This window comes from Macrobrachium nipponense, chromosome 33 (assembly GCF_015104395.2).
Source record: "Macrobrachium nipponense isolate FS-2020 chromosome 33, ASM1510439v2, whole genome shotgun sequence".
NCBI classification, from domain to species: domain Eukaryota; kingdom Metazoa; phylum Arthropoda; class Malacostraca; order Decapoda; family Palaemonidae; genus Macrobrachium; species Macrobrachium nipponense.
This window is the reverse complement of record NC_087219.1, coordinates 5,968,723-5,995,652: the sequence shown is the minus strand read 5'-3', so window position 1 is coordinate 5,995,652 and position 26,930 is coordinate 5,968,723. Positions and strand designations below refer to the sequence as shown.

The window sequence follows — 26,930 nt, the reverse complement described above, 5'->3', positions numbered from 1 at the left end:
CCTCCAGGAGGGTGTCGGTATGAACACTAGGCGAGTGAGACCACAACCACGAGCCAAATGCCAATAGAAATCTCCCACTACCAAATCCCTCCAAGAGGGGAGCCGACACACGAGTGAGCAGCTCGTACTACTACTACTCCATCCCATGCTGTCGACTGCTGCGCCTCTGGTGGCCATCCTGAAGTTAGCAGACAATCTTGGGCGAAGGGTATGGGGTAGGTGGGTGGGATTTCGCTGGCGACACGAGCCAATCGCCCAGAAATAGATTTTTCCTTACGTCAAAATCCCTTTTCTGGGCTCAGCTCGTGTCGCTGCGCGAAATCGTACCAGAGAAATAGCACAAGATTGTAAACAAAAGTAATAAAATAAATCAACATAGGTCTCAAATAAAATAAAGTAAATATAAAAAAGAATATAATTGCTAAAAAGATACAAATACACAGTGATACAACCAAAATATGCTTAAATTACCCTTAATTCTAAACAATGTTTCTTAACATAAGGTAATTTACATATGTACAGAGGTAAATTGGCTTACATGTAACAAAATGGTATCTGTGTAAAGGCATGTATCAAAATATAATAGCAATTAAAACAATCAAACTGAACAATTAATCACAATGATAATATATAAGGAATGTATATGACTTAATATACAAAACCCGTAACCATTATAAATGAGATGTATCCCCTAGCATAAAAATAAGGGGGTAACATCCATGAGATCAATATGCATAATCATCTGTGAGTGTCCCTAGCAAAAAAGTAAGGGGCACCCACTACATTATCAAAAAGCAGCTAAGGCACAAGGTGAATGTAAATGAACACGGTAGGAATAGACGAACTGTTGGGTGAAGCAGGTAGAAAGGAGGACTGAATCTTCTACTATAAATTAACTAGAGTCAGGGGAAACTATGTTTCCCGCTGCTACTGCTGAAAATTTCAGAGCTTCCAAGGACTTAAGGTAATGGCGTTTGAACACTGTCGGCGATTTCCATCCGGTATACTTTTTCAACTCATCGAAGTTCATGTGTTGGAAATAATTAATTGAGGTGGCTACTGCTCTGACATCATGTGCTTTTTGGAAAGAGTCAGGATTGGCTTGTTTAATAAAGTACAGGATTTGTTGTCTGATGCCTTTAATGGATAAAGTTCCACCTTTTTTCCCTCTTAAAGAGGGGCCCCGATGAGATGAGGAGGTCCTGATAGAAAGGCTCGTAAGGTTGAAACTGGACAAAGGGATACATCTTGTGGAAGAGGTAATACTTTCCAAGGTTTCCCACCTCATCAAAGGATCTTCATTTTTTGCCAAAAAGCTACGTTCCGGAGAAAGTAGGACTTCCCCTGTGGGAAGGAATTGAATATGATCCGGATCTCTGGATAAAGCCGACAGTTCTGAAATTCTTGCTCCTGAAGCCAGGCTTAATAAAAATAGGGTTTTCCTTAGGAGCATCATAAACGAGCATGTGTCATTATCGGTTTCGGAAGCCAGTTTAGAACATCGTTTAAGAACCATGAAACTGACGTAGGCCTCACAGAAGGCCTAAGTCTAGCACATGCCTTAGGAATAGACGAGAAGTAGGTATCCGTCAAGTCTGTTAAATCCAATTGAAATATCTTTTTCAAGGCTGACTTGTTTGTCGTAATCGTGCTAGCTGCTAAACCTTTTTCAAATAAGGATCTGAGAAGGATATAGCTGAATTAACTGTCATGATTCTGATATCTGACTCTCTCAGGAAAGGTTGCTAACTTTTTGACAGCAGCATCATACTGCCTCAAAGTTGAATCCCTTTTATCGGATTCCAAGAAGAGAATATTCTGAGGGTCAATATTCGCATCTCTTTTGCCGCAAACTTCATGAAATCCATAAAGTTAGGGTTTTGAGAATCCCTGAGGAAGCGAACACAGTCTTCGTTTGTACTGACTGGGAGAGCTTGGGACTGGGGATCCGAAGGGGACGAAGGCCCAGTTCCAAATCAGGGGGTACCAATTGCTCTCGGCCAGTCTGGGGCTACTATGAGCCACTTGACCCTTGAATGTCCTGAGTTTGTCCAATACTTTCATAAGGAGATTCACTGGAGGGAAGACGTAAATCTTCCCCCAGTTGTTCCCAGTCTAGAGCTAGGGCGTCCGTGGGCGTAAGCCAGAGGGTCCAGGTTGGGGGCTACATAACACGGTAGTTTGTGGTTCGCTTGGGATGCGAAGAGATCCACCTGAAGCCCTGGACTCTTTGAAGGATCCATTGGAACGAACTGTCGTCTAGTGACCATTCCGATTCCTAGGGGCGGGGTACTGATCGGGATAGGGCGTCTGCTATGACGTTTCTGACTCCAGCTATGTGGGTGAAGGAAAGATGCCAACTGAATTTGTCTGCCAGGGAGAAGATGGCTATCATGACGTGATTTAGATGACGTGACTTGGAGCCTCCTCTGTTTATGCAATGTACTACCACTGCGCTGTCCAGGACTAGCTTTATGTGGGAGTACTTTGGTGGGAGTAATCTTTTCAGAGACAAGAATACTGCCATTGCCTCCAGTACGTTTATATGAAACTGACGGAACTGAGGTGACCAAATCCCTTGAACCTTTTTGACTTGGAGTACCCTCCCCAGCCGCTTAAGGACGCGTCTGTGTGGATGGTGATCCCTGGTGGAGGGAACTGAAGGGTTGGGGTACTGACACTGATAGATTCTTGACTTTTTGCCCACGGTCGAAGCCGATTCTTTAGAATCAGAGGCACTGAGGATAGCTTGTCCCTGGACCTGACATTTGCTCGTGAGCGCCAGATCCTGGTTAGGTCTTTCAGTTTGGCTTTCATCAAGATGTTCGTTACTGATGCAAACGTGGGAGAGAGCCGAGGATCCTTTCCTGAGCTCTCCTGGATGCTAGTTTGTGATTTAGAAATTGCTTGACTGACTTCGCTATTTCTTTCCTTTTGGTAGATGGAATCGACAGTGTGTGTGAGGATAGATTCCATTGAATGCCTAGCCACTGAAAGTTTGACTCTGGAGTGAGTCTCGACTTGGATTTGTTTATCTTGAATCCTAGATATTCTAGGAACTGGATCACTTTCAGTGTGGCCTTTGTTGCATTCTTCGACTGATGGGGGCCCAGATCAACCAATCGTCGAGATACGCCACTACCATAATCCCTTGCGCTCTGAGCTGCTGCACTACTACTTCCGCTAGCTTCGTGAACACCCTGGGTGCCACGTTAGCCCGAATGGAACTACCTTGAAGGAGAAAATGTCTGGTCTCCTATCTTGAATCCCAGATATGGACGGAATGTCTTGCAATAGGGATATGATAGTAGGCGTCTGTAAGATCGATAGAGGTGGTGACGGCCCCACGGGGAAGTAAGGTCCGCACCTGTGAGATCGTGAGCATCTTGAACTTGTCGCAGCGGATGGCTAAGTTTAAGCGGACAAGTCTAAGATTACCCTTCTTTTGTTTGAGCCTTTCTTTGGCACGCTGAACAAGCGACCTTGAAATTTTAACCTCTTGACTTTGGCTATAGCTCCTTTCTGAAGGAGGTCCTCTGCGTACTCTGTCAATTCTTTGGAAGGAAGTTGACGGAAAGGTCTGGCTGGAGGTGGGTTCGTCACCAGCTCCAACCCAGCCCTTTTGACACTATGCTCTGAGCCCACTGGCTGAAGTTCCACCGGTGGCGAAAGTGAAACAGCCTCCCTCCTACCTGAAGTTCTTCATTGGTTCTGGTAACCACCTCGGCCTCCTCTGAAGTGCTTTCCCCTATTGAAGGGGCCTCCCGATCCTACTCCCACGAAAGGACCGCTTACCTCTGCCTCCCTTGCCCGAGCGGTCATACTTCTGAGAAGCTTGACTCTCGAAGGCTTGATTGTAAGCTGGAGAGATGGCGTATGAGGTGGAGGGTTGAGGCTGAGGGATATCACTAAATAGGCTGTGATTGACCTTTAGACGTGGAGGGTTGGGCTGTCTGCACTAACGGCACTGCTGGAACTTGCTGAGGGAAGCGCGGTTGCTTCTTTTGGTAAGGTTGGAAACGTCTGGGTTTCCTTTGTCCCTTACCTTTAGGTGTCAGGTCTTGCCTCCTCCTAGCCGTAAGACCCCAACGGTCTTTAAGGCTCTGGTTCAACCTCGTAGCCTCTGCCTGTACTTCCTTAACCATAGCCTCTGGGAAGAGATCTGCGCCCCAGATGTTAGAAGAGAGAATAACCTATTCGGTTCATGTCGAATGGTTGCCTCTAGCAGGACATGCTTCCTACAATTCGTCCTAGCAGTGGCAAACTCGAACATATATGACTGCACCGTTTGAGTCAGGGCTTTGGTCATAAGCTTAAAAATTGGTTCTGAACCATAAGCCATGGTTGCTACCTCAGACATAGCCATCGAGTTGATTGATCTGGCTAGTCGTGATTTTGAGTCAAATTCAGCCTGAATAAGACTATCTGGGAGCCTGGGTAGCTTTTCACCAAACTGCTCCATAGCACAGTCAGGTTTGAGTTTGCCAGCTGAGAATGTATTTGGCAAGTCTTCCCACAATTCTCCGATTGAAGGGAGCATGAGAGTGGGATCTGCTTCTTTCAACTGAGGCATGGGTTCCCCCTTCTGAGCTGCTGAGGATGGTCGACCTTGCTATCTTTGGTTAGGAACGGGGAGCGGGTACTCTCATCCATTGTGAAAATGGTAAAGGGACTTTTAAATGGTTGTACCTTGGTGTTCGAACAATCCATGTCCTCTAAACATCTGAGCCATTCTCGCTGAGGCCTGGTCTCGAGAATAGAGGACTGTCTCCTTTGGTACCCTATCGTCCCGAACCATAGCCGAAGGCGTGAGCCTTGCGTAGCCTATGAAAGGAGGCTGTAGGCCTTCCGGGTAGAAACTCGAAGTCCTCTATTCTTCGAGTTCCGAACTCCGGTATGGAGATGAGACCATCCTGGAAGGGGGCGTATGACGCTACTCTCCAAGGATTGTTCATGTAGAAGAAAAGCGCAGCGAGTCATACGGGGGAAGCTTGAGATCCACTAGTGTTGGAGGTTGAAGGGAGAGGCTAGAGGGGCTTCTCTTAGGCGGCTATAATAGAATCCTGAGAAGTGATCCTGTCCGATAGGCGAGATATCATTTGTTCCATACTACTCTTAAGGGATCCCACTAGATCGCACCACCTGTGCAAAAGGCCAGCATTGGAGTCCAAAGCCGGAGCTGCTGGCGGAGGTGGAGGGTAGCTCTGAATAGAACCAAAGGTAGCGGAACTGGTGATACTGCCGGGGTGCGAGATCTCTCCTTGGGTTTACTTTTCGAGGACTTAGAGCCGGAGCTAGACCCTTTAGACCTGTCTGGGCCGGGATTAGAGCCGGAGACTTACGCGAGGAAGAAGACGAGGACGTCTTCTTTGAAGACGATGACGTCTTAGTCAAGGTCATTACTTTAGACTTGATCTTAGTCTAACCGAAGCCTCAGGAGGAGTATACAATTCATCACACCCGTAAAGCCTTGGAAGGATGGAGATTGGTTGCCAGGAGTAGAAGAGACAGTCAGACCCAAGGGAGACCCTTGGGTACCTGCATTACTTACCTCGACCAACAGGTCGTCTATACCTACCATAGGTTCAACATTAATATCCAGGGTTGCGACATCCGTGGAGATATCCTGGTCTTGTTCAGTTAAGGAGGCCGCCAGCTGTTGTTGGATGAAGGCAATAGACGGGTCCGCCTCTACCCGGGTCGACGTACCCTGTCGCCTTGCCTCCGGGAAAGATGATAATGCCAATCGCTTCTCAAGTATGTAGGGCTGACCCTTGGCGGCGTTCTTGCCAAAACCTCCGACCCAGGCCCGCAGGGTAGCCAGTGCTGTATCCCTTACTGCCGGAGCCTGTAAGAGAGGGCGTATTTTAGACTTAAGAATTCACTTAAAAACTAAAACTTAGAGTATAACTTAAACTAGATGCCTTAAGTTAATAAATGATGAAAACTTAAGTACTAAAAGAAGCGAAGCAGAGCTACTGGAGGTGGAATACTTAACGCCTTCCAAAAAGGCTGGATCACCAAGATCGTAACAAAAATTAGTGGTACAAACGTGTTTCATGGTACCAGACCTGGATGTCCCGTGCGGAGTCGCGCATGGAGCATGGGGACCGGCAAACTTCGTGTCCACAGGGGTCCTGAAGTGTAGCGGAAACATCCCGGATGCCTCACAGTTTGTGGCCTGTAAGTGGGAAGACACATGAGTATCTTAAAGGGATATCACTTACAGACTAAGGGCAAAAGAACTCCGTTACATGCCGGAGCTCGGAAAAATTTGGGCATAACCCCTCCCTGCATTGCCTGAATAGGCTATAATCCCGGAGAGTATCCGGTAAAATATGAAAGGGAGGGGGGGTGGGGGGGGGGATGGTTTAAGATACTTAAGATAAACTTAAAAATAACTTAAACCTAAACACAAGCGAACCGGACTAGGTCCAGTTGAAGCGGAGTGTAGTAACTCAGCAAACGGTGAGGTTAGTAGAGACCTGCTGTATGCACCGGTCCATCTATGGTTGGACTATCTCCTTCCGCTGGATACCAGGACTCCGATAGGGAGGAGCTCTAGTAAGGAGGGAAGGGCGAGAGGACATACAGGCTCGAGCTAACCCGGAGCGACAAGGCAGTAACGGAGGGGGGGGAAGGCCAGGGCCCCCCCACAACGTACCACCCGGCCGGACCGAGAAGCGGAGACCACCGTCTGGAGGGTCTGTCCGACTCCCTAGCCCGCCCCTCCGGTGGAGGGGAGAGGGGAGGCAGGCTCGGGTATGTGAGGCGAGCAAGGACAGACCGACCCACCCCCCGCCCAACTCTATGGGAGAGCGGGATGGAGGGGGAGAGGGACTGGGCAGGCGTCTGGCTGGCTGACCCGTGATCACGCAGTGACCACGAGGCAAAGCGGTAAAAAAACAAACTGAGATACGGAAACCCAACCTAGGCCAACCAAACTGATCAGAGAGAAGCTATGTGGAAGCAACCGAACTGATCAGTGGTAGGATAGGCTCTGCGAGCCGGGCCACCTAGGCTAAGCCAGACGCCAAACTAACCTAATAATGACAAAATACATATATAAATAAAATAAAAATGAAAGAAAGAAGGTAAAATAGCAGGAGAAAAATCCAGGAGTGTACGACTAACCCGAAGGCAAGTCTACCACTCAAAGCTAGTCAGGGGCCGATACTAAGAACCTAGACTAGGGTCTGGATAGAAAAAGCCTACATAAGGTGATAAACATGCATGCATGACAACCTGAGTAGACCTTAAATAACGCGATAATCAAAATAGAGCGTAAAAGAAAAGGGGATGTTCTAGGTATGGAAGACCAAGAACGAACCCATCACGCGGCAGGACCATGCCGCCATGCTTCCGACCCCGAGAACGTATTTATACCTAAAAAACGGCAAATACTGTCTCCAGGGACGGAAAAAAACCAACTAACCGTAAATACTGAGTACTTAACTTAGCTGCTGCAATAGCTGCACGCTCCATTATCGAAAATCCGAAGAAAGGGCACAAAAAACACAGAGAGAAAAATAGCACTTGTGACTCGTGCGAGCTAACTGAAAAGGATGGCCACCAGAGGCGCAGCAGTCGACACATGGGATGGAGTAGTAGTATACGAGCTGCTCACTCTGTGGGTCGGCTCCCCTCTTGGAGGGATTTGGTAGTGGGAGATTTCTATTGGCATTTGGCTCGTTGTTGTGGCTCACTCGCCTAGTGTTCATACCGACACCCTCCTGGAGGGTGAGCGAGTCAGTTATACTGACCTTTTTCTTTTATTTTATTTATTCTCTGGTATGTGTTAGTACATTTACCCTAGAAATAATAGATTAAAGGATATTTGCGCAGCGACAACGAGCTGAGCCCAGAATACGGTTTACTCTTGGTGATAGAGTGTTAATAGAACCATTTTTAGTTATAAAAGGGGTTGCGTTGGGCAACAGACTTTTAATGGGCCATCCTGCATGTAGAAGACACAGGATATCTGTCCATACAGGTGTTAGTGGTATAACGGTTGAAATACCAGGTGTTTTTATCCCTTATGAGGACGCAAGTGGAACTAAGGATACCGAGATTAATGTGGGAAATAGTGAAAATGGGGTCACCTTTGACAGTGTTAAAGGTAATGATACCAAGGATATGGGGAGTGGTGATACCAGAGCCCACACTGATGATACGGGGAATAGCAGCGGTGGTGTAGGTGATAATAAACGGGATATTGGGTGAAAACCTCTCAAGAGGACGAAAGAGGGAGTCCCTACCAGTCTCTGCGTGCACAGTCCTGCGGGACCATCATGCCAACCCTGGGAACCAAGCAATCACTGTGAGAGCAATCATCGGCAAGGCTTGAGTCACCTGAGCGACTCCGTGCCTGAGTCATGACGGTGACCAGACTCAGTGTCAACGACTCTGGATGCATGCAAATCTGAAGATTTATGTTCACTCGACGACTCCCGAACTAGCCCCCGACACGGAACTAGTCTTGGGGGCAGAACCTCTAGGAACAGCAACAGAAGTGCGAGCCGAAGTTTGCGCTTCTACAGCTCCCAACACATTAGGGCCTGGGGAAGACCCAACTGCCTCCTCAGTTTGAGGAGGCAGACCCATAGAAGTCCTGTGATAAGACTTCTTTGTGGGGGATGGTGTAGACTACCTTCTCCTTCTTTGGCAGGGGAGCCTTAGAAGTCGAAGGGATGGAGGCTGATGAAAAATAAGATCATTCCGAAGAGGAAGATGACGACACTTGACGAGCTCTCTTCCTCTTTGACATCTCCAAATTCTGCAAAACTACTTCTACAGGATGAGGTATATTTACCAGCAGGAATAGATAATAATCACAGGGCAGCAGCGAAGGTTTTGTCCAGTGACGTAACTCCAGGATAGTAGTGCTAAATGAATATGATTTCCAGCAGGGGATCAGTACACACACTCGAGGACCAATATCACAGCATGCTACAAGTTACAGGTACAATTCCAAGGTTAGGATAACCAACACAAAGAGATATCCAGCCATCAACTGCTGTAATCACTATCACCACTGTTTGCATGTAAAAGAAAGAAAATATGATTTAAGGTAATAAGGATACTCCGAAATGAGAGATCCCCCAAACACCAACACCACACCCCCCCTCTTCTACCTTTGTCCGATAGCTAGCGAAAGGACAAAGGAGAAGAGGAATTACCAGAAGAAACAAAGGACAAACCTCCGAAGTTCCCTTCAGTAATTTCCAAAGTGAAAGCATAAATTGCGATGCATACATGTCTCGTTCTAACGATAAAGGGCGAAAATATGTAATAATAAAGATGTTGGCATACCTTTGCCGCTGACCCTTAACACAAAGTAGAAAGGTGGCTATCAAGGCTATCACAAAAAGTGGGTTTGCATATTAATTATTAAATTATACATTGTTACATTGAAATTTCTGCAATGCTGAAGCCTGGAGGTCTTAAGTTGGCTACGTAAGAAATTCGGATAATTTAAATATTCTTGTGGTGATAACATTAATACAGTACAGTGGAACCTTTACATATGAAAGTCCCTACGTACAAAAAATCCAGGTTACGAAAGCAAAGTTGATGATTTTTTTTTTGCTTCTGTGTACGAAAATAATTCAGGCTGCATAAGGGTAAAGTCCGAGATTCGCCTTGGCCACCGAGAACAATTTTAAAACTCGCACGCCGCCAACTGAGTAGACTCGCCACCATCCTCCTGCTCTCCCATTGGTTCCTGATGCTAGTCACTGCCATAAGATCCTGCTCTCCTATTGGTCAGCATCTGTCCCATCATGCCTCTATGTAAAGGCGTTCCTTGACCATTTTTTGCGACAGCGTTATCGTAAACACCTGGAATTTGTTTGTTCACATACATTTCATTTGTTAACGTAAAGTTTAGTGTTAATGTTTTCTGCCATTTTTTAATGTTTCGTAAAGTTAAGTGTTCATGTTTTCTGCCATTTGTCCTCCTCCTCTGTCACCATTTTCAGACATTGCCTCATACGTACGTACATGTACGTGCAGTATTTCTTGTACACTAATACACTTTATTTACAGTATTTCTTTTACACTAATACACTTTATTTACAGTATTTCTTTTACACTAATACACTTTATTTATAGGTACAGTCATGGTTATGTTAGGTATCAGGAAGGGCATCCGACCGTAAAAACCAATGAAATGAGTCTTGACATTGTTGAGAATAGGGCTAGGATGTACTCCATAAATGATCCACAGACACATCGTCCTAACTCTGTGACAAGGCAAGGGCTACTGCATCATGAGTGGGTGCAACTAAAGAAGGGAGCTCTAAATGTGATCAGAATAGGCCAGCTCAATATTAGGTCCATGACAGGAAGAGGAAGAGAGTTGGCGGAGTTGATGAGGATAAAGAAAGTTCATATTTTGTGTGTGCAGGAAACTCGATGGAAGGGTAATAAAGCCAAAGAACTCGGGGATAGCTACAAGCTAATCTATAGTGGAGCAAATGAGCAGGGTAGGAATGGCGTTGGTGTAGTGTTGTCGGGGGAAATGAAGAATGCAGTGACGGAAGTGAGTAGAAAGAATGACCACATTATGAGAGTGAAGATATGTTATGGAGGTGAAACAATGAACATCATTAGTGCTTATGCTCCAAAGGTGGGCTACACAGAGGAAGAAAAGAGCCGTTTTTGGAACAAAATGAGTGATGTAACGCAAGAACTGGAAGCGCATGAGAGGATTGTAATGGGGGCAGACTTTAATGGACATGTCGGAAATAAAAAGGATGTAATTGAATGTGTGCATGGAGGACATGGGATTGGGGAGAGAAACGCAGGAGAGAGTATAGTAGACTTTGCCATGTCTTTTGATATGGCAATAGTGAACACATTCTTCAAAAAGAAGAGGGAGCACTTGATAATGTACAGGAGTGGCAGTAGATGCACACAAATAGATTACCTCCTTTGCAATAGATCAAGGCTGGTGGAAGTTAGGAATTGTAAAGTTATCCCAGGTGACCACATGGCCCCCCAACATAGGCTCCTTTATATGGATTTAAAGATGAAAAGAGAAAAGAAAACAAAAATGAATGGGGTAAAGAAAATCAAGTGGTATAAATTGTTAGGGAGGGATAATGATAAGAAGAGAGAGTTCAGGAGAAGAGTGCTGGGAGAGGTTGATCTGGGAATTGAAGATGTGGGAGAATGGTGGAGGCATAATGCATCAGTGATTAGAAGACATGGAAAGGAGATACTAGGGGAAACATATGGAATAGTATGGGAGGAAAAGGAGAGTTGGTGGTGGGGGGAAAAGGTTGGGGAAGTGGTGAAGGGTAAAAGGGAGACATCATGATGGATGTAATGACCAGGGATGTTAGAGAAGCAGTGCCATGGTGCATATTATATGCGGATGACATTGTGTTGTGTTCAGAGGGGAGGGAGGAGTTGGAGGGGATGTTGGAGAGGTGGAGAGCACTTGAGGAGAGAGGAATGAGAATAAGCAGATGAAAAACCAAATATATGTGTTCCAGTATTACTGAGAATGGTAAAAGTAGCATAAGATTGGGTGGGGAAGACATAAAGAAAGTACAGAAGTTCAAGAACTTCGGGTCGGTATTAGAGGATAGTGGAAGCATGGACGAAGAGGTGAGACATCGAATTCAGGCAGGATGGAATAACTGGAGGTCTGCATCAGGGGTCCTCTGTGACAAGAAGGTCCCTCTGAAATTAAAGGGAAAGTTTCATAGGACCGTCGGTGGTCAGACCAGCAATGTTATATGGAACAGAAACAGCAGAAATGAGAATGTTGAGATGGATGTCATGAGTAACAAGGGAAGATAGGATTAGAAATGAGTATATAAGAGGATCGACAAGGTAGTTGAAATATCGAAGAAAATACAGGAGAGAAAGCTTCGACGGTATGGACACCTGTTACGAAGGGAGGAACTTCATGTTGGAAGACATACGATGGAAATGGAAGTGCGGGGTAGAAGGAAGAAGGGAAGACCAAGAAAGAGATGGCGTGCTTGTGTAGGGGAAGATATGGTATTAAAAGGTATAAATGAGAACGAGGCACAGGACAGAAATCGATGGAGATGACTCATTCACAATGGCAACCTCATATAAAAATGGGTTTAAGCTAGGAAGAAGAATATATAGTTTAAGGGGCACTGGGTATTTGGCAGGTAAGCCAGTTGTAAGCATCTTTAGAGGGGAGTTTTGAGTTTCCACTGCAGGTTCGGGAACCTATTCCCGCTTAAAGGTGGGGGAGCACCTGTAGTGGGTCACTCACAGTAGTATTTATTAAACTCCTCCGAAGCTGTGCTGGTACTTGAGAGGGGTGATAATGGCTGTGAGGTGGTGGAAGAAAGTGGAGGTGGTGGAAAGTCGGGGTTGCTTTCATGAGCCACGGGTTTGGGCTTGAAGAATGAATCCAATGGTAATTGTTTCCCACAGTTATACTGTGCATGAATTATTAATTCTCTTAATGTTCTAAGTTGTTCAAAATAACCCTGAATTGCCCGATTCTCGCACACATCAGGGTATTTTATGAGGGTGTTAATTGAATCACGGACCTAAGACATTATAGGATGAACCGCCACCTCTTCTTCAGTCACTAGTGCTGTTGTCAGAAGAACTGTCTCGAATAGAATTGGCAATTTCCCCAAGTGAAAGAAGCAGATACAGGTAATCGTTTATCAGCACCCCGCCGAGAACGGAACCCCCACCGATAACCGGGGACTGCCTGTATTTGCGGGTGGTTGGTACCTAACCCCCTTGAATACGGGGGTTCCACTATAGTACTAGCAAGACCTGGAAAAAGATGTCTTAAGAACAAGTTCTTTCCAGCTCTGTGAGACAGTCAAGTGGGCATGTGACTTTACCAGTGAGAAGGGCAAGTGTATAGTCTGAGCAAGAGCTCACAAGGGCTGGAGCATTTAGAAAAGAACATCATGGTTCAGCAGATATTGCATGCGGAAGTGTGGCTGCATCAGACCTATCACTTCTTTTTACCTGCAGGATGTTAATCACGAGGTCATGGGCACTTGTTCCTTGGGATCGGTTGTGGCTGCTCCACAAGTTTATTAGGTAGCCCAACTACCCTTTTGGGCAGCTGGGTATTTGTTGAGCAAGAGATTTTTTTTTGTGACCAGTTCTCTGTTCTTCCTCTTTCCTTTTGGGGTGCAAGGCAGAGTACTAGCTGGACAAATGGTTCATGCAGATAAGCTATATGATTGAGTATCAGTTCCCTCTTATTCTTATATTAATGCAAAGGAGAAAAGAGAACAGACAATAAAGTGGAGTGGAGACAGGCAGGTGGGCAGGACTTTCCCCTACCTCTCATTCGTTGACTGCATTGTCAGTAAGTTTAAACACCCATTCCATCTCATGTTTGCAAGCTAGATCCTGTGTAAAAGATCATCAGGTTTGTATGTTAAGAAAAAATAAATTTCTTTGAACATTTGCTATACGTACTTTCTTTTGTAAGAGTACCAGGAAGTAAGTTAAGGAACTCGGTGTCAACTTGTTAAACTTTTTTTTTGTTATGAAAATAGTTTCATAATCCCAATTGTGTTTTAAAACGCCAGAATGATGTGTTGATTCTTTCTTTTGTATAGCAATATAGTGAAAATATGAGAGGGTTAATGCCTCAAGATTTGAAAAGGCTGTGCAGCTTGGTAGCAAAAGTTCTTGGATTTCAAGATTTCGTAGCTGAAGCAGCCATTGTAAACTTCTACCATGAAAACTCTACACTAGGACCCCACACAGACCACTCTGAACCTAATATGTCTGCTCCACTTTTATCATTCAGGTTAGTCTTTACTGTTCCCATTGTTTGTCAACTTCTCAATTGAGGTTTTAAATTCTCATTGTCTCTTTGTAACTGTGTACACCAAGAAAATTCTTGTATGCTTGTCTGTTAACAAATTTTAGTGTTAAATATTTGTTTTACTCATTTTATTAGTCATTATCCACAATTTACAGTCCATCTAGACTTACAGATACTGCTAAAGAACAAATTACTATTGACTAACATAATATTGGATGATCAGACACTTGTTGGTCCTCTTTTCACTTGGCTGTGCTCATGGATGATCAAACACTTGTTGGTCCTCTTGTTCAGTGTTAGTTTTATAACCCTAAAAGAAGTTAAGTGAGATTTTTGTTTATTACATTATATATAAAAGTATGCATTATTAAGGTCATTTTCTACAGCAGGTTATACAACCCGTTTTGCACAAGTTTAGAGAGCTAGACCATTGTAGTGGCTGCATGGGCGATCCTATAACCAGCAGTTTTGTGTTAAAGTGAGAGTAGTGTCAACCAACTGCAAATGTATTTAAAAATGGCTCTATTAAATTTACCTTGGATTGCATTCCATCAGTGCTGTTTGTAAAACAAACCATTGTAAGTCTTAACAGTATTTAACTAAAAAAAATATTACTTGCGATCCAGGTCATCAAGCCCATCTACCCTCTCATCCAATATGAATGATTCTTTAGCAACACGATTTAATACCCTATGCTTTAAGGTGGAATATCAAACAAAATACAGATTTTTTATAACAAAACTGAATTTTGATGTACAGACACATCTCTGCAATTCCTATCAGTGTGTCAGCAACTTCTTGCAACAATGAACAGTGAAGAAGCACGGTTGGTAGTCGGCACATTTAGGCTCCTAATTTCCGGTATCAGCAAAAAATGATTTTGAAGAGACTGATGACTCTACATAATCCATAGGGTTGGGAGTAGGGCAGTTTACTTTGTGAAGTGATGGGTTTGTACTAAAAATATCAATTTTCTGGGCCTAACCTGTGTCGTCCCGTGAAATGTTCCTATAGCACTCATTTCTAAGGTATAAATATTGCTAAATATACAAGAGAAAAAAGCTATATGGTTATGCCAGAGTTTCCTGGCTCGCTCACCCTTATTAAGGGTGTCGGTATGAAACTGGGGCATGTAAAACCACTATCAGAGGTCCCCTGCCAATTAGTCTCTTCCTTTCTCAATATCCCCAGTTCTACAGAGGAGCCGTTCCAGGCCATCTACTGCCCGCTACTGCTACTACTAGCATCCCGTCCGCCATTCCTTTTATAGCACTGTTTACGTCTAGACGTGAGTGTGCGATTTTGAGAATTCTTCCCTTTGTTTTTGGATTAGCAATGATGTCTGAGCATCAGGAATCCATTGGATCTAAGTTGAGTACTGCAATTAATAAATTTCAACTTTTTAGGGTAGCGATGTTAATTATAAGTATGCTAGGTGTTGTTATTTAGCGGGAGCCTGCATGCGCCGCTCCCGAGGCAGCCATTTCGTGCATTGCTACCCGCGAATTTTATGACGACGTTCAATTGGTCTTCCATACTAATTGTAGTCACCTTATCTGGATAGATTAGCAGTTACTCAGAATTTAAGAGCATATTTATTCTTATCCTGACGTTATATAATAGTTTTCTGAACGCGAGAGCCGTTCTAGCCTTCCACTCGAACCGCATGGTCTCGGAAGGTAGCCTAGATCGGGGATTCCTATTCCTTCCCCTTCAGTTGTCTTCCCAACTAATTCGTTGGTTGGGCGGCGTAGCCACCCCTCCATTTTTCCCGTATTAGTCTCTTAAATAAGAGACTACCTCACCAGGTTGAATTTCAAGTGATTGGTTTCGGCCCTGGTCGTGACGATGGTCCGTGAGCCACCCTAGCCTACCTGGCCAATTGCGATTACAAAGTCCGATTAGGCGGGTTAGGCTAGCTGCTCAGAGCCTCCCTGGCTGACCTGCCCAGATCGTTCCGTTTTTGCGAAGGTTAAGCCAGCCGCTCGAGAGGACTCATCCCTTTTCTCCCCTACCCTTTCCCTGCCCCCTCTCACGTCAGGACTACTTGTATTACATGTATTATCATTTATACTGCATTGATTTGTTGTTTTTTGCATGTTTTGCATGTTTTAGTTGGCCTATAGGCCTTCTGTCCCTGTTATCGGTTGGCTCACGACTTCTCGGTGGGTTGTCCCACCTGGTCGGTTGTTGTGACCAACGGATCGTGAGTGGGCCACCCCGCTAGCCGTCCTCCCTCCCCCTGAACCCACCTCGGTGTGGGTGATGCGACTCGCCTTATGCTATGCCATGTAGCTGACCCGAATCTTTCACACATTGGGGGAGGAGGGTAGGGGTACAGTCGGGAGACTGGTTCACCGCACTACGCTCAGTGTGGTTGGTACGAGAGGTGCCCACCCTGGCGAGCCTTGGCTGGCCACCTGGCTCGTTGGTACGGTGTACGCCACATGCCACCGCGTTCTTGCATTCCCTATCTCCAGTCTTCTATCCCCGCACCTATCCTCCCGCCCCGGCGGGACCGGGGTCCCGACTAACAGTTCGTAACTGTTATAATTATAATAGCTACGATTCCTTATATGATCAGATTCAGGCCTAGGTTCGCCTAATTTCCCTGATCCGATCCCATGAAGTCGGACCCGGAAGTAGAAGGATATCGTGGAGGAAGGAGGGACTGCGCATGGAATGGACGATAATGTACAGAGCAATTATACACGCATGTGTGAGATTATAGTAGTTTTAATTACTTTAAGCGTAATTTAAGCTTAATTTAAGCAGGCTTCGGGTACGCTTACTACGATGGGCATATCTACCCCGCCGGGTATTCAGACCCGAAGCACCATGTTCTTAATCCCTAGCTCCTCCATCGGGTTCCAACCTTCTTGTTTCTACCTCCGGTGGGGGATGGACAGTAGGCTAAGAGAAACGATCCTAGCGTACTAGGAATTGCTTCTCCGGCGCCAGCGGAGTCAGGCCAGGTTCATCCTTCCCCTCCTCTGTTTGTACCAAGCCTATTTCTTTAGATTCATGACAAGAATGAATAACTATGGCCTGGAGCTAGTGGTATGCAAGAATTTATAAAATCCTAGCAGTAGACACGCATTCTGCCGGAGTCAACACCGGTGGCAGTAGAGATGCGAGACATGCCCCGCCGGAGACATCTCCGGCGGGTCTATGTAGTGATACTCATGTATCAATTAAATTACAGATGGTACACTGCCTGGAGACGGCATGCACGGCCATGTTTCAAGAGCCGTGCGAGCAAGTGGTTTGCCGCTCGCATGCCGGATGTGCGGTCCTTGTGGACTCCTTGCTGGTGTGGTACCCGGAGGGGTGCGAGGTCTGTTATGCCTTAGTGAGAGATCTCACTTCTGAGTCGGTACGTACCATTCTCCTAATGATACAATGAGAAATATAATAAAAATAATTCATATGGATACATACTAGACTAAGTAATTTAGTATCTAGGTTAGATACTGATGTAGCTATGTCTCACAGACCCCACAAGCTGTCAAGGATTCGACGTTGGCAACCCTCAAGGTCTGGGTCAGAGGATTTGGCAGGAACGTCAAGAAGTCCAAGCAGCCCTACATGCTGTCTGAGGAGCTGGCCTCACTTATTTACCCTAAGGCCAAGAGGTCAGCAGCTGTAGCGGTGGACTTGGCAGCCCCTATCATCGCCAGGATCCGAGAGGAGACCCAGGCCCTGCCGGAGGACCCGGAGGGTTTTGGCCAAGAAGTTCTTGGAGAGGTGCCAGCCACGAACTTGGACCGGGAGCCCATGGTTGTCGACAACCAGGGCGAAGGTAAGGATGCAGGTGAGGCAGGTAGTACACGGGCTAAAGCTCTGTCCTTTAGCCCGTCTCAATCTTCTACTTCTTCCTTCCAGGGATTCACCGGTAAGCCCAAGACTGTTAGGGACAAGTCGGGCTCGGTGCTCCCTAAAGTCAAGCCCACTAGGGACATTATGACGGCCATTAAGAAGTCCCTACCAAAGGCTAAGCCTAAATTAAACCGGGCCAGCACGTCATTAGCTCCCAAACCGGTGGCAGACTTGGCAAGAGCTACTCCCCTGCAACAGGGGTCAAGAGCAAGAGGTCCTAAAGCCAGACCTCAGGAATCTGGCTTCGACCTGGCGGTTTTCTCCACCATGCTGATGCAGCAAATGGGGGACTTGGTGCAAACCAAGTTCTAGGAGATTTCATCTCTACTGGCCTCTAGCCTCGAGATATCGGGACAGTCGATTCAGTCCCTGACTGAAAGACTAAGAAACCAGGAGTCCTTGACGGCGGGACTCCAGGAAAACTTGATGGCAGGACAGCTCCAGCCCGTGCATGCACAGCAACCCCTGGCAATGCCGGACTTGTCGAAACTGCTACCTTTCAAGAATAACAACCCTTGGAGGCCAGCAGCATACGCCCCGTTCTCTGAGGGTATGCTGACGATTGAAGGATGTGGAACCCGACCAGTAGATGATTTCGAATTCTACCCGCCGGGTCTCCAGTTTCCCTTCATGGGCTATGCCCAACTGACGGAGGAGGCGCTAATAAGAGAGGATAAGGTCCTGAAGGAAACAGTTATCTTCCCTAGGGACCAGGCCCAATTAGCCTGGGTCCGGACCTTAACAGAATGGGAATGTGTCAACACAAAGTTGACATCCCATAAGAGCCCCTTCACAATGTTCGTGATGAGTGATAACACTCCTACCCCTTGCATCTCAAAAGTGGCTGAGTTGACATTGCAAGCGGCCACGGAGGCAGAACCAATGCCTTAACTCCGGGAGACAGACTTGCCTTCCCTGCTGCTCCCTGGAGGCATGGAATGTTGGGTAGATGCTCCAGCAACCTTTTCTGTGGGTAAGCTCGGCCCAGACTGCGCAACCACACAGTTTAGCGAACGCCTACCTAGGCTTCCAGAAGCTATGGTAAAGGCCGAGTACGAGGCGAGGTGCAGGCTGAGCAGGTCCCTCAATTCCGCCACCATGACAGAAATTACTTCCCTAGTATATGCGGATGAGCCGCTTTTTATAATCCTAACGAAGTCATTTCTTCACACCGTACAGTGCGATCTATACGATTTCGCGGTGGCTAGGAGGAACTGCAGGAAGCACATCTTGGCGGACGCTTCCATCAGGCATGAGCCAAATAGGCTCATCAAATTCTTGATCTGGGGCCCAAAACTGTTCCCGGAGACCATCGTAAACGAGGTCCTCGGGGAAGCAGCCCGAGTCAACCAGAGTTTAAGGACTCATCACCAAAAGGAAGTTTGAATCCTCAGGAGCACATCCTAAGGGCAAAAAGAGGCCTAGGAAGTTCCAACCCTTCCACGCCAACCAACCTCAAGCTGTGGTACAGGCTGTCCCTGTAACCCAGCTGAACCAACCCTCTACCTCGAAGGTCCAACCCCAACAGCAATTTGTGCTACTGAGCCAACCCTCTCAGCAGCCCCAAAGCCTGGCCACCTTTACCGCCTCCCCAGCTTTCAACGCTACCTTTGAAACCCAAGGGGTGCCGAGCCAGAGGAGCTTTCTGGCACAGGGCCGGTGGAAGAGCCTCTGCCCGAGATAGAGGCTTCCGGGGAAACCGGGGAAGTCGGCCATCTGCTAACCAATGAGACTCCCCAGGTAGGAGGGAGGCTGTACCTCTTCCGGAACCGTTGGAGGTACAGCAATTGGGCCCACAGTATTGTGTCAAAAGGTCTGGGATGGAGTTGGAAAGAAGGGCCTCCTCCATCAACTAGCTTTTACCAAAAGCCAACGGCAGACTTAATAGAGTATACCCAAGACCTTCTTCAAAAGAAGGCAGTAATAGAAGTCAGACACTTCAAATTTCAAGGGCACTTGTTCAGCTTTCCAAAGAAAGACTCAAACAAGCCAAGAATAATCCTAGACTTGTCCCATCTAAACTCATACATTCATTGCGACAAGTTCCGTATGCTAACCGTCTCGCAGGCTGTCACCACCTCTATAGATCTTACAGATGCCTATTATCATGTTCCGGTAGTAAGATACTTCCAGCCCTTCCCAGGCTTCAGACTAGGCAATCGGGCCTATGCTTTCAAAGTGATGCCATTCAGGCTCAACATAGCGCCCAGAATATTCACAAAAATAGCAGAGACAGTAGTGCAGGAATTAAGATCTCAAGGGGTAATGCTAGTAGCCTACCTAGACGATTGGCTGATCTGGGCCACAGACGCCGAAGAATGCCGCAAAGCAACGGACAGAGTGATAAGTTTTTTGGAATACTTGGGATTCCAAATAAACAGAAACAAATCCCGGCTGACTCTGGCACCACGCTTTCAGTGGTTAGGAATACAATGGGATCTGAACTCATACCAATTATCAATCCGCCGGTGAAGCGCAGGGAGATAGCAAAGGCGACAAGACAGTTCCTCAAAGGTAAACAGACGTCTCAGCAGAACCAAGAAAGAATCTTATGTTCACTCCAATTCGTGTCGGTAACGGACGTTCTATTAAAAGCCAAACTAAAGGATATAAACCGGGTCTGGCGGACCAGAGCCAACATGAAATCTCGGGACAAAGTTTCCCGGATTCCGCCGATATTGCGAAAGAGACTCCGTCCCTGGACAGAAGTCAAGATCCTGGCGAAATCAGTACCATTACAGTACCATTACAGTGGTCCACACAGACGCCTCCCTAACCGGCTGGGGAGGATACTCCCAACACGAAAAAGTACTACAAGGGTCATGGTCGATAACATTCCGCCAGCTCCATATCAATGTACTGGAAGCCATAGCAGTACTATTTCTAACCCTGAAGAGACTCTCTCCACCGAAGAGAATCCACATAAAACTAGTATTAGACAGTGCAGTGATAGTCCACTGCATAAACAGAGGAGGTTCCAAATCGAGCCACATAAATCATGTGATGATAGCGATCTTCTCTTTAGCAGCAAAGAACCAGTGGCGCCTGTCAGCTACTCACCTGGCAGGAGTAAGGAACGTGGGGGCAGATGCACTGTCAAGGACAACTCCGCTGGAATCGGAATGGTCCTTAGACGAAAAATCATTCAATTGGGTCTGCCAGCAGGTGCCAGGGCTTCAAGTAGACTTTTTTGCCACAGAATCCAACCACAAGCTGCGATGTTATGTGGCCCCCAATCTGGACCCTCTGGCCTATGCCACAGACGCTATGGCAATAGATTGGAACACTTGGAGAAGGATTTATCTGTTTCCTCCAATAAATCTACTATTGAAAGTCCTGAACAAACTCAGGTCTTTCAAAGGGTGGATCGCGCTAGTAGCTCCCAACTGGTCCAAGAGCAATTGGTTCCCGCTACTGGTGGAATTGGGACTCCGGCCCCAGCTGATCCCCAACCCAAGACAGACACAGTTAGTACAAACGCGGACTGTGTCCGCTTCCTCAGGAATTCAGAATGCATTAACTTTTGGACTTCATGAAGTTTGCGGCACAGAAGGATGCTAATATTGATCCCCTGAACACCCTATTCCTGGAATCAGACAAACGAGAGTCTACACTGCGTCAATATGATTCAGCAGTTAAGAAGCTAGCCACCTTTCTAAAAGACTCAAAGGTTCAGACAATGACTACGAATCTCGCAGTTACCTTTTTTAGAACCCTATTCAAAAAAGGCCTAGCAGCTAGTACTATTACTACAACCAAATCTGCCTTAAAGAAAATATTCCAATTTGGATTTAATATTGATCCGACAGATTCGTATTTCGCATCTATCCCCAGAGCTTGTGCTAGACTAAGACCAGTGAATAGACCTCAAACGGTCTCCTGGTTTTTAAATGACGTACTTAAACTAGCTTCAGACACTGTCAACGAATCATGCCCTTATATAACCCTTCTCAGGAAAACATTATTCTTAGTAAATCTGGCCTCAGGAGCCAGAATATCTGAGCTGTCACCCCTTTCTAGAGAACCAAATCACATTGATTTCCTCCCATCTGGAGAAGTTCTGATTTTACCAGATCGCAAATTTGGCTAAGAACTAGGATCCACAAAATAGATTGTCCCCTTTCCACAGGATCTATCTCTATGTCCAGTAAACACGCTGAGATCCTATCTAAACAGAACTTCCAAAAAGTCTTCAGGCCCTTTACTTATTTGAGAGAATGGTGGAACCATCTCCCTAAAAGCAATCAGGCAGCAAATTCTGTATTTTATCAAACAAGCCAATCCGGAATCAATTCCACATGTGCATGATATCAGAGCAGTAGCTACCTCAGTTAATTACTTTCATCTTAGGAATTTCGATGATCTTAAGAAATGTACGGGCTGGAAATCACCGACAGTATTTAAACGCCACTAGTACCTAAAATCCTTAGAGGCCCTTAAATACCCGGCAGTGGCAGCAGGGAACGTGGTTTCCCCTAACACAGCCTAGCCATGGTAAATAACTAGTCTTAACCCTCTTACGCCGAAGCCCTAAAAATCAAAACCTCTCCTGTATGCCGGCGCCGGTTTGGAGTGAGCGCGGAAGCGGAAAAAATAATTTTTTCAAAAAATCACAGCGCGCTTAGTGTTAAAAGATAAAGAGTTAATTTTTGGCTCATTTTTTTGTCATTGCCTGAAGTTTAGTATGCAATCATCAGAAATGAAAAATAAAGGGATTTTGACGTAGGAAAAATCTATTTCTGGGGGAAGACCTGTGTCGCCCTATGAAAAATGCCTGTTATTCATTTTTCCCAGTATAAATAGCTCTATCATATACCAGAGAAAAAAGCTAACATAGTTATGCTGAGGTTACTACCCCCAGCGCGATCACCCAAGGGTGTCGGTATAGTATAGGGGCGATGTGTTACCACAAACCACAGGGCTTCTGCCATTTAGAAGATTCCCTTCAAAATCCCTCTCTTTTGGTGGGAACCGTTACAACGGAATCTCACTACTCGTCCCGGCTCGCCACTACTACTACTACCGAAGCGCCATCTTGCATTCCTGATTAGATCTATAAACTTGGATTAGTCAGGGTGGGAAGAAATGTTAATAGGGCTAGGGTTCATAGGGCGACACAGGTCTTCCCCTAGAAATAGATTTTTCCTACGTCAAAATCCCTTTTCTGGTGTCGACCTGTGTCGCCCTATGAAAATATACCAGAGAATGCTACAAGTTTTTAGTGTAAAATTATATGTAAAACCAGGTTAATGACATTCAGAGTAAAAAATTATAAATAGTTTTACTATTTAATCTTAACTTACTATCTGTAAGAAATGATTTCTTAATATATTCTTAACCATAATAGTAATACTTATATAATACTTAAAATTGTACATAATATGAAGTTATTGGTCTTAATTATGTGTCATACAGACCAATCAAGGCAATACACTAATACTTAATAGCCATATATACATATTGTGCAATCTTATATACTAATTCGGTAACGGGATCGACAACAAACGTTTCGCCCGGTCCGGCAAACAAGGTATGGTGGAGAGTGTGAGCGAGTCATGCAGGTAGAAGGCTCATGCAGAGGGAGATAGTTAAAGGAGTAGTCTATTCAAAGGTTTCTAAGGAGAACCGTTAGTTTGTTCTTCAGGAACCACCATAGTACCAGCTGCCACTGCTAAAAAATTTTTGGGGCCTGTAAATTTTTGAGATAGTGGCGCTTAACACTGTTGGGGACTTCCAACCTGTGTACTTTTTTAGGTCTTCAGACTTTATATTTATAAAATAATTAGTTGATGTGGCAATTGCCCGGATATCATGGACATGTGGAAATGGATTTGGGTTTGGCTTGTTCAACAAAATAAAGAATCTGTTGCCTAATTCCTCTTGAAGTTATCGTGCCCTCTTTTTCTCTAATAAAAAGAGAGCCCGTTGTTATTTGAGATGTTCTGGTCATAAAGGTTTCAAGTGTATGAACAGGACATAATGATTCGTCTTCTAGAAGAGGAATAATTTCCCAAGGAGTCCACCTATTTTGTGGATCCTCATTTTTGTTAAAAATTGTCTATCTGGTGAAAGTAAAACTTTCCCAGATTGAAGGAATTTCACATGCCCTGGATTTCTAGAAAGTGCTGATAATTCAGATATTCTAGCATCCGAGGCTAGCGCTACAAAAAAGGGATTTTGACGTAGGAAAAATCTATTTCTGGGTGATTGGCTCGTGTCGCCCTATGAAATATCCTTAAGTTCATTATTTCTAGGTAAAATTAATCTAAAATTACCAGAGAAAAAATAAAATCAAGAAAATGTCAGTAAAACTGACTCGCTCACTCTATAAAAGAAGTGTCGGTATGGAAATAGGGGCGAGTGGGATCACTACCACGAGTCATTTACCATTTAGACCTTCCAACATAAAATCCCCACCAGAGAGAGCTGATACTAAAGGGTGATGCGGCCGCTACTACTACTACTACCGACGCCACGCGGACAGCAGCGCCCCTAGCGGTCATCCTTAATCTATTAATATCTTGTCCTGTAGGGTGGGTTTCATAGGGCGACACGAGCCAATCACCCAGAAATAGATTTTTCCTACGTCAAAATCCCTTTTCTGGGCTCAGCTCGTGTCGGCCTATGAAATAGTACCAGAGAAACAGACAAGATGGGAAAAAGGACAAATGAAACCCAATAGTAAAAAAGTAATATAATATAAGTGAATCAAGAACATTACAGTATACAAACAAAAGTACTTAAAGCTAACTTATACTAAACAATGGCATGGTAAAGAAAGCAATCAATATAAAGTACTTAAAATTAGCTTATACTAGACATGGTGATACATAATAGTGTAATGGCAAGAACAATATAGAATGATTCACTTAATTTAGATATTTACAAAATATACAAACTCATTGTGTTCTACCCTAGCATAAAAATAAGGGTAGAAAGACTGAAGTACATTATATGTACATAACGTGGATGTCCCTAGCAAAAAAATAAGGGGCATTCCACCAATATTGTTCTAGCGGCTAAGGCTAGAGTATCCCGAGTAGCATGGCAATAGGGTGAGGCATGTTGGACGAGGTAGGTAGAAAGGAGACCTGGATCTATACTACAACTACTGTGCAGTATCAGGAGAAACAATGTTTCCCGCTGCTACTGCTGAAAATTGTAAAGATTCCAAGGACTTCAGGTAATGACGTTTAAAGACTGTCGGTGATTTCCATCCAGTATACTTTTTAAGATCCTCAAAATTCATATGTTGGAAATAATTAATTGAGGTGGCTACTCCTCTGATATCATGTGCTTTTGGAAATGATTCAGGGTTGGCTTGTTTAATGAAGTAAAGGATCTGTTGTCTGATTCCTTTCACTGATAAAGTGCCACCTTTTTCTCTCATAAAGAGAGAACCTGAGGATCTAGAGGATGTATGAGATAGAAAGGCTCTTAAAGTTGATACTGGGCAAAGAGAAGGATCTTGCGGAAGTGGGATGACTTTCCAAGGAGCCCACCTTGCAAGGGGATCCTCATTTTTAGCTAAAAAGCTACGATCCGGAGAAAGTAGAACTTCTCCTGAGGGGAGAAATTCCACATAACCCGCATCTCTGGATAGAGCCGACAGTTCTGAAATTCTGGCTCCTGAAACCAGGCTTAACAAAAATAACGTCTTTCTAAGTAGCATTATGAATGTGCAAGACGAGTTGTCAGTATCTGAGGCTAGTTTGAGGACATCATTTAAGAACCATGAAACTGAAGTAGGCCTTTGAGAAGGTCTAAGTCTAGCACAGGCTTTGGGAATAGATGTAAAGTAAGATTCTGTTAAGTCTATTTGGAAACCCAACTGAAAGATTTTCTTCAAAGCCGATTTATTAGTAGTAATAGTGCTAGCTGCTAAGCCTTTTTCAAACAAGGACCTGAAAAAGGGATTTTGACGTAGGAAAAATCTATTTCTGGGTGATTGGCTCGTGTCGCCCTATGAAAGTATCCTTAAGTTCATTATTTCTAGGCAAAATTAATCTAAAATTACCAGAGAAAAAATAAAATCAAGAAAATGTCAGTAAAACTGACTCGCTCACTCTATAAAAGAAGTGTCGGTATGGAAATAGGGGCGAGTGGGATCACTACCACGAGTCATTTACCATTTAGACCTTCCAACATAAAATCCCCACCAGAGAGAGCTGATACTAAAGGGTGATGCGGCCGCTACTACTACTACTACCGACGCCACGCGGACAGCAGCGCCCCTAGCGGTCATCCTTAATCTATTAATATCTTGTCCTGTAGGGTGGGTTTCATAGGGCGACACGAGCCAATCACCCAGAAATAGATTTTTCCTACGTCAAAATCCCTTTTCTGGGCTCAGCTCGTGTCGGCCTATGAAAGAGTACCAGAGAAACAGACAAGATGGGAAAAAGGACAAATGAAACCCAATAGTAAAAAAGTAATATAATATAAGTGAATCAAGAACATTACAGTATACAAACAAAAGTACTTAAAGCTAACTTATACTAAACAATGGCATGGTAAAGAAAGCAATCAATATAAAGTACTTAAAATTAGCTTATACTAGACATGGTGATACATAATAGTGTAATGGCAAGAACAATATAGAATGATTCACTTAATTTAGATATTTACAAAATATACAAACTCATTGTGTTCTACCCTAGCATAAAAATAAGGGTAGAAAGACTGAAGTACATTATATGTACATAACGTGGATGTCCCTAGCAAAAAAATAAGGGGCATTCCACCAATATTGTTCTAGCGGCTAAGGCTAGAGTATCCCGAGTAGCATGGCAATAGGGTGAGGCATGTTGGACGAGGTAGGTAGAAAGGAGACCTGGATCTATACTACAACTACTGTGCAGTATCAGGAGAAACAATGTTTCCCGCTGCTACTGCTGAAAATTGTAAAGATTCCAAGGACTTCAGGTAATGACGTTTAAAGACTGTCGGTGATTTCCATCCAGTATACTTTTTAAGATCCTCAAAATTCATATGTTGGAAATAATTAATTGAGGTGGCTACTCCTCTGATATCATGTGCTTTTGGAAATGATTCAGGGTTGGCTTGTTTAATGAAGTAAAGGATCTGTTGTCTGATTCCTTTCACTGATAAAGTGCCACCTTTTTCTCTCATAAAGAGAGAACCTGAGGATCTAGAGGATGTATGAGATAGAAAGGCTCTTAAAGTTGATACTGGGCAAAGAGAAGGATCTTGCGGAAGTGGGATGACTTTCCAAGGAGCCCACCTTGCA

At 44.8% G+C, this 26,930-nt stretch overlaps 1 protein-coding gene across 3 annotated transcripts in view; it reads left to right on the top strand.

Annotated features, from left to right (window-relative positions):
- Positions 1-26,930, top strand: part of LOC135202935 (nucleic acid dioxygenase ALKBH1-like) — a 247,214-nt gene that overhangs the window by 184,336 nt on the left and 35,948 nt on the right. For all 3 annotated transcript variants that reach the window (XM_064232407.1, XM_064232409.1, XM_064232408.1), the window contains exon 6: positions 13,590-13,783. In XM_064232407.1, the coding sequence (XP_064088477.1) occupies positions 13,590-13,783 (194 nt within the window). The remainder of the gene's footprint in view (positions 1-13,589; positions 13,784-26,930) is intronic.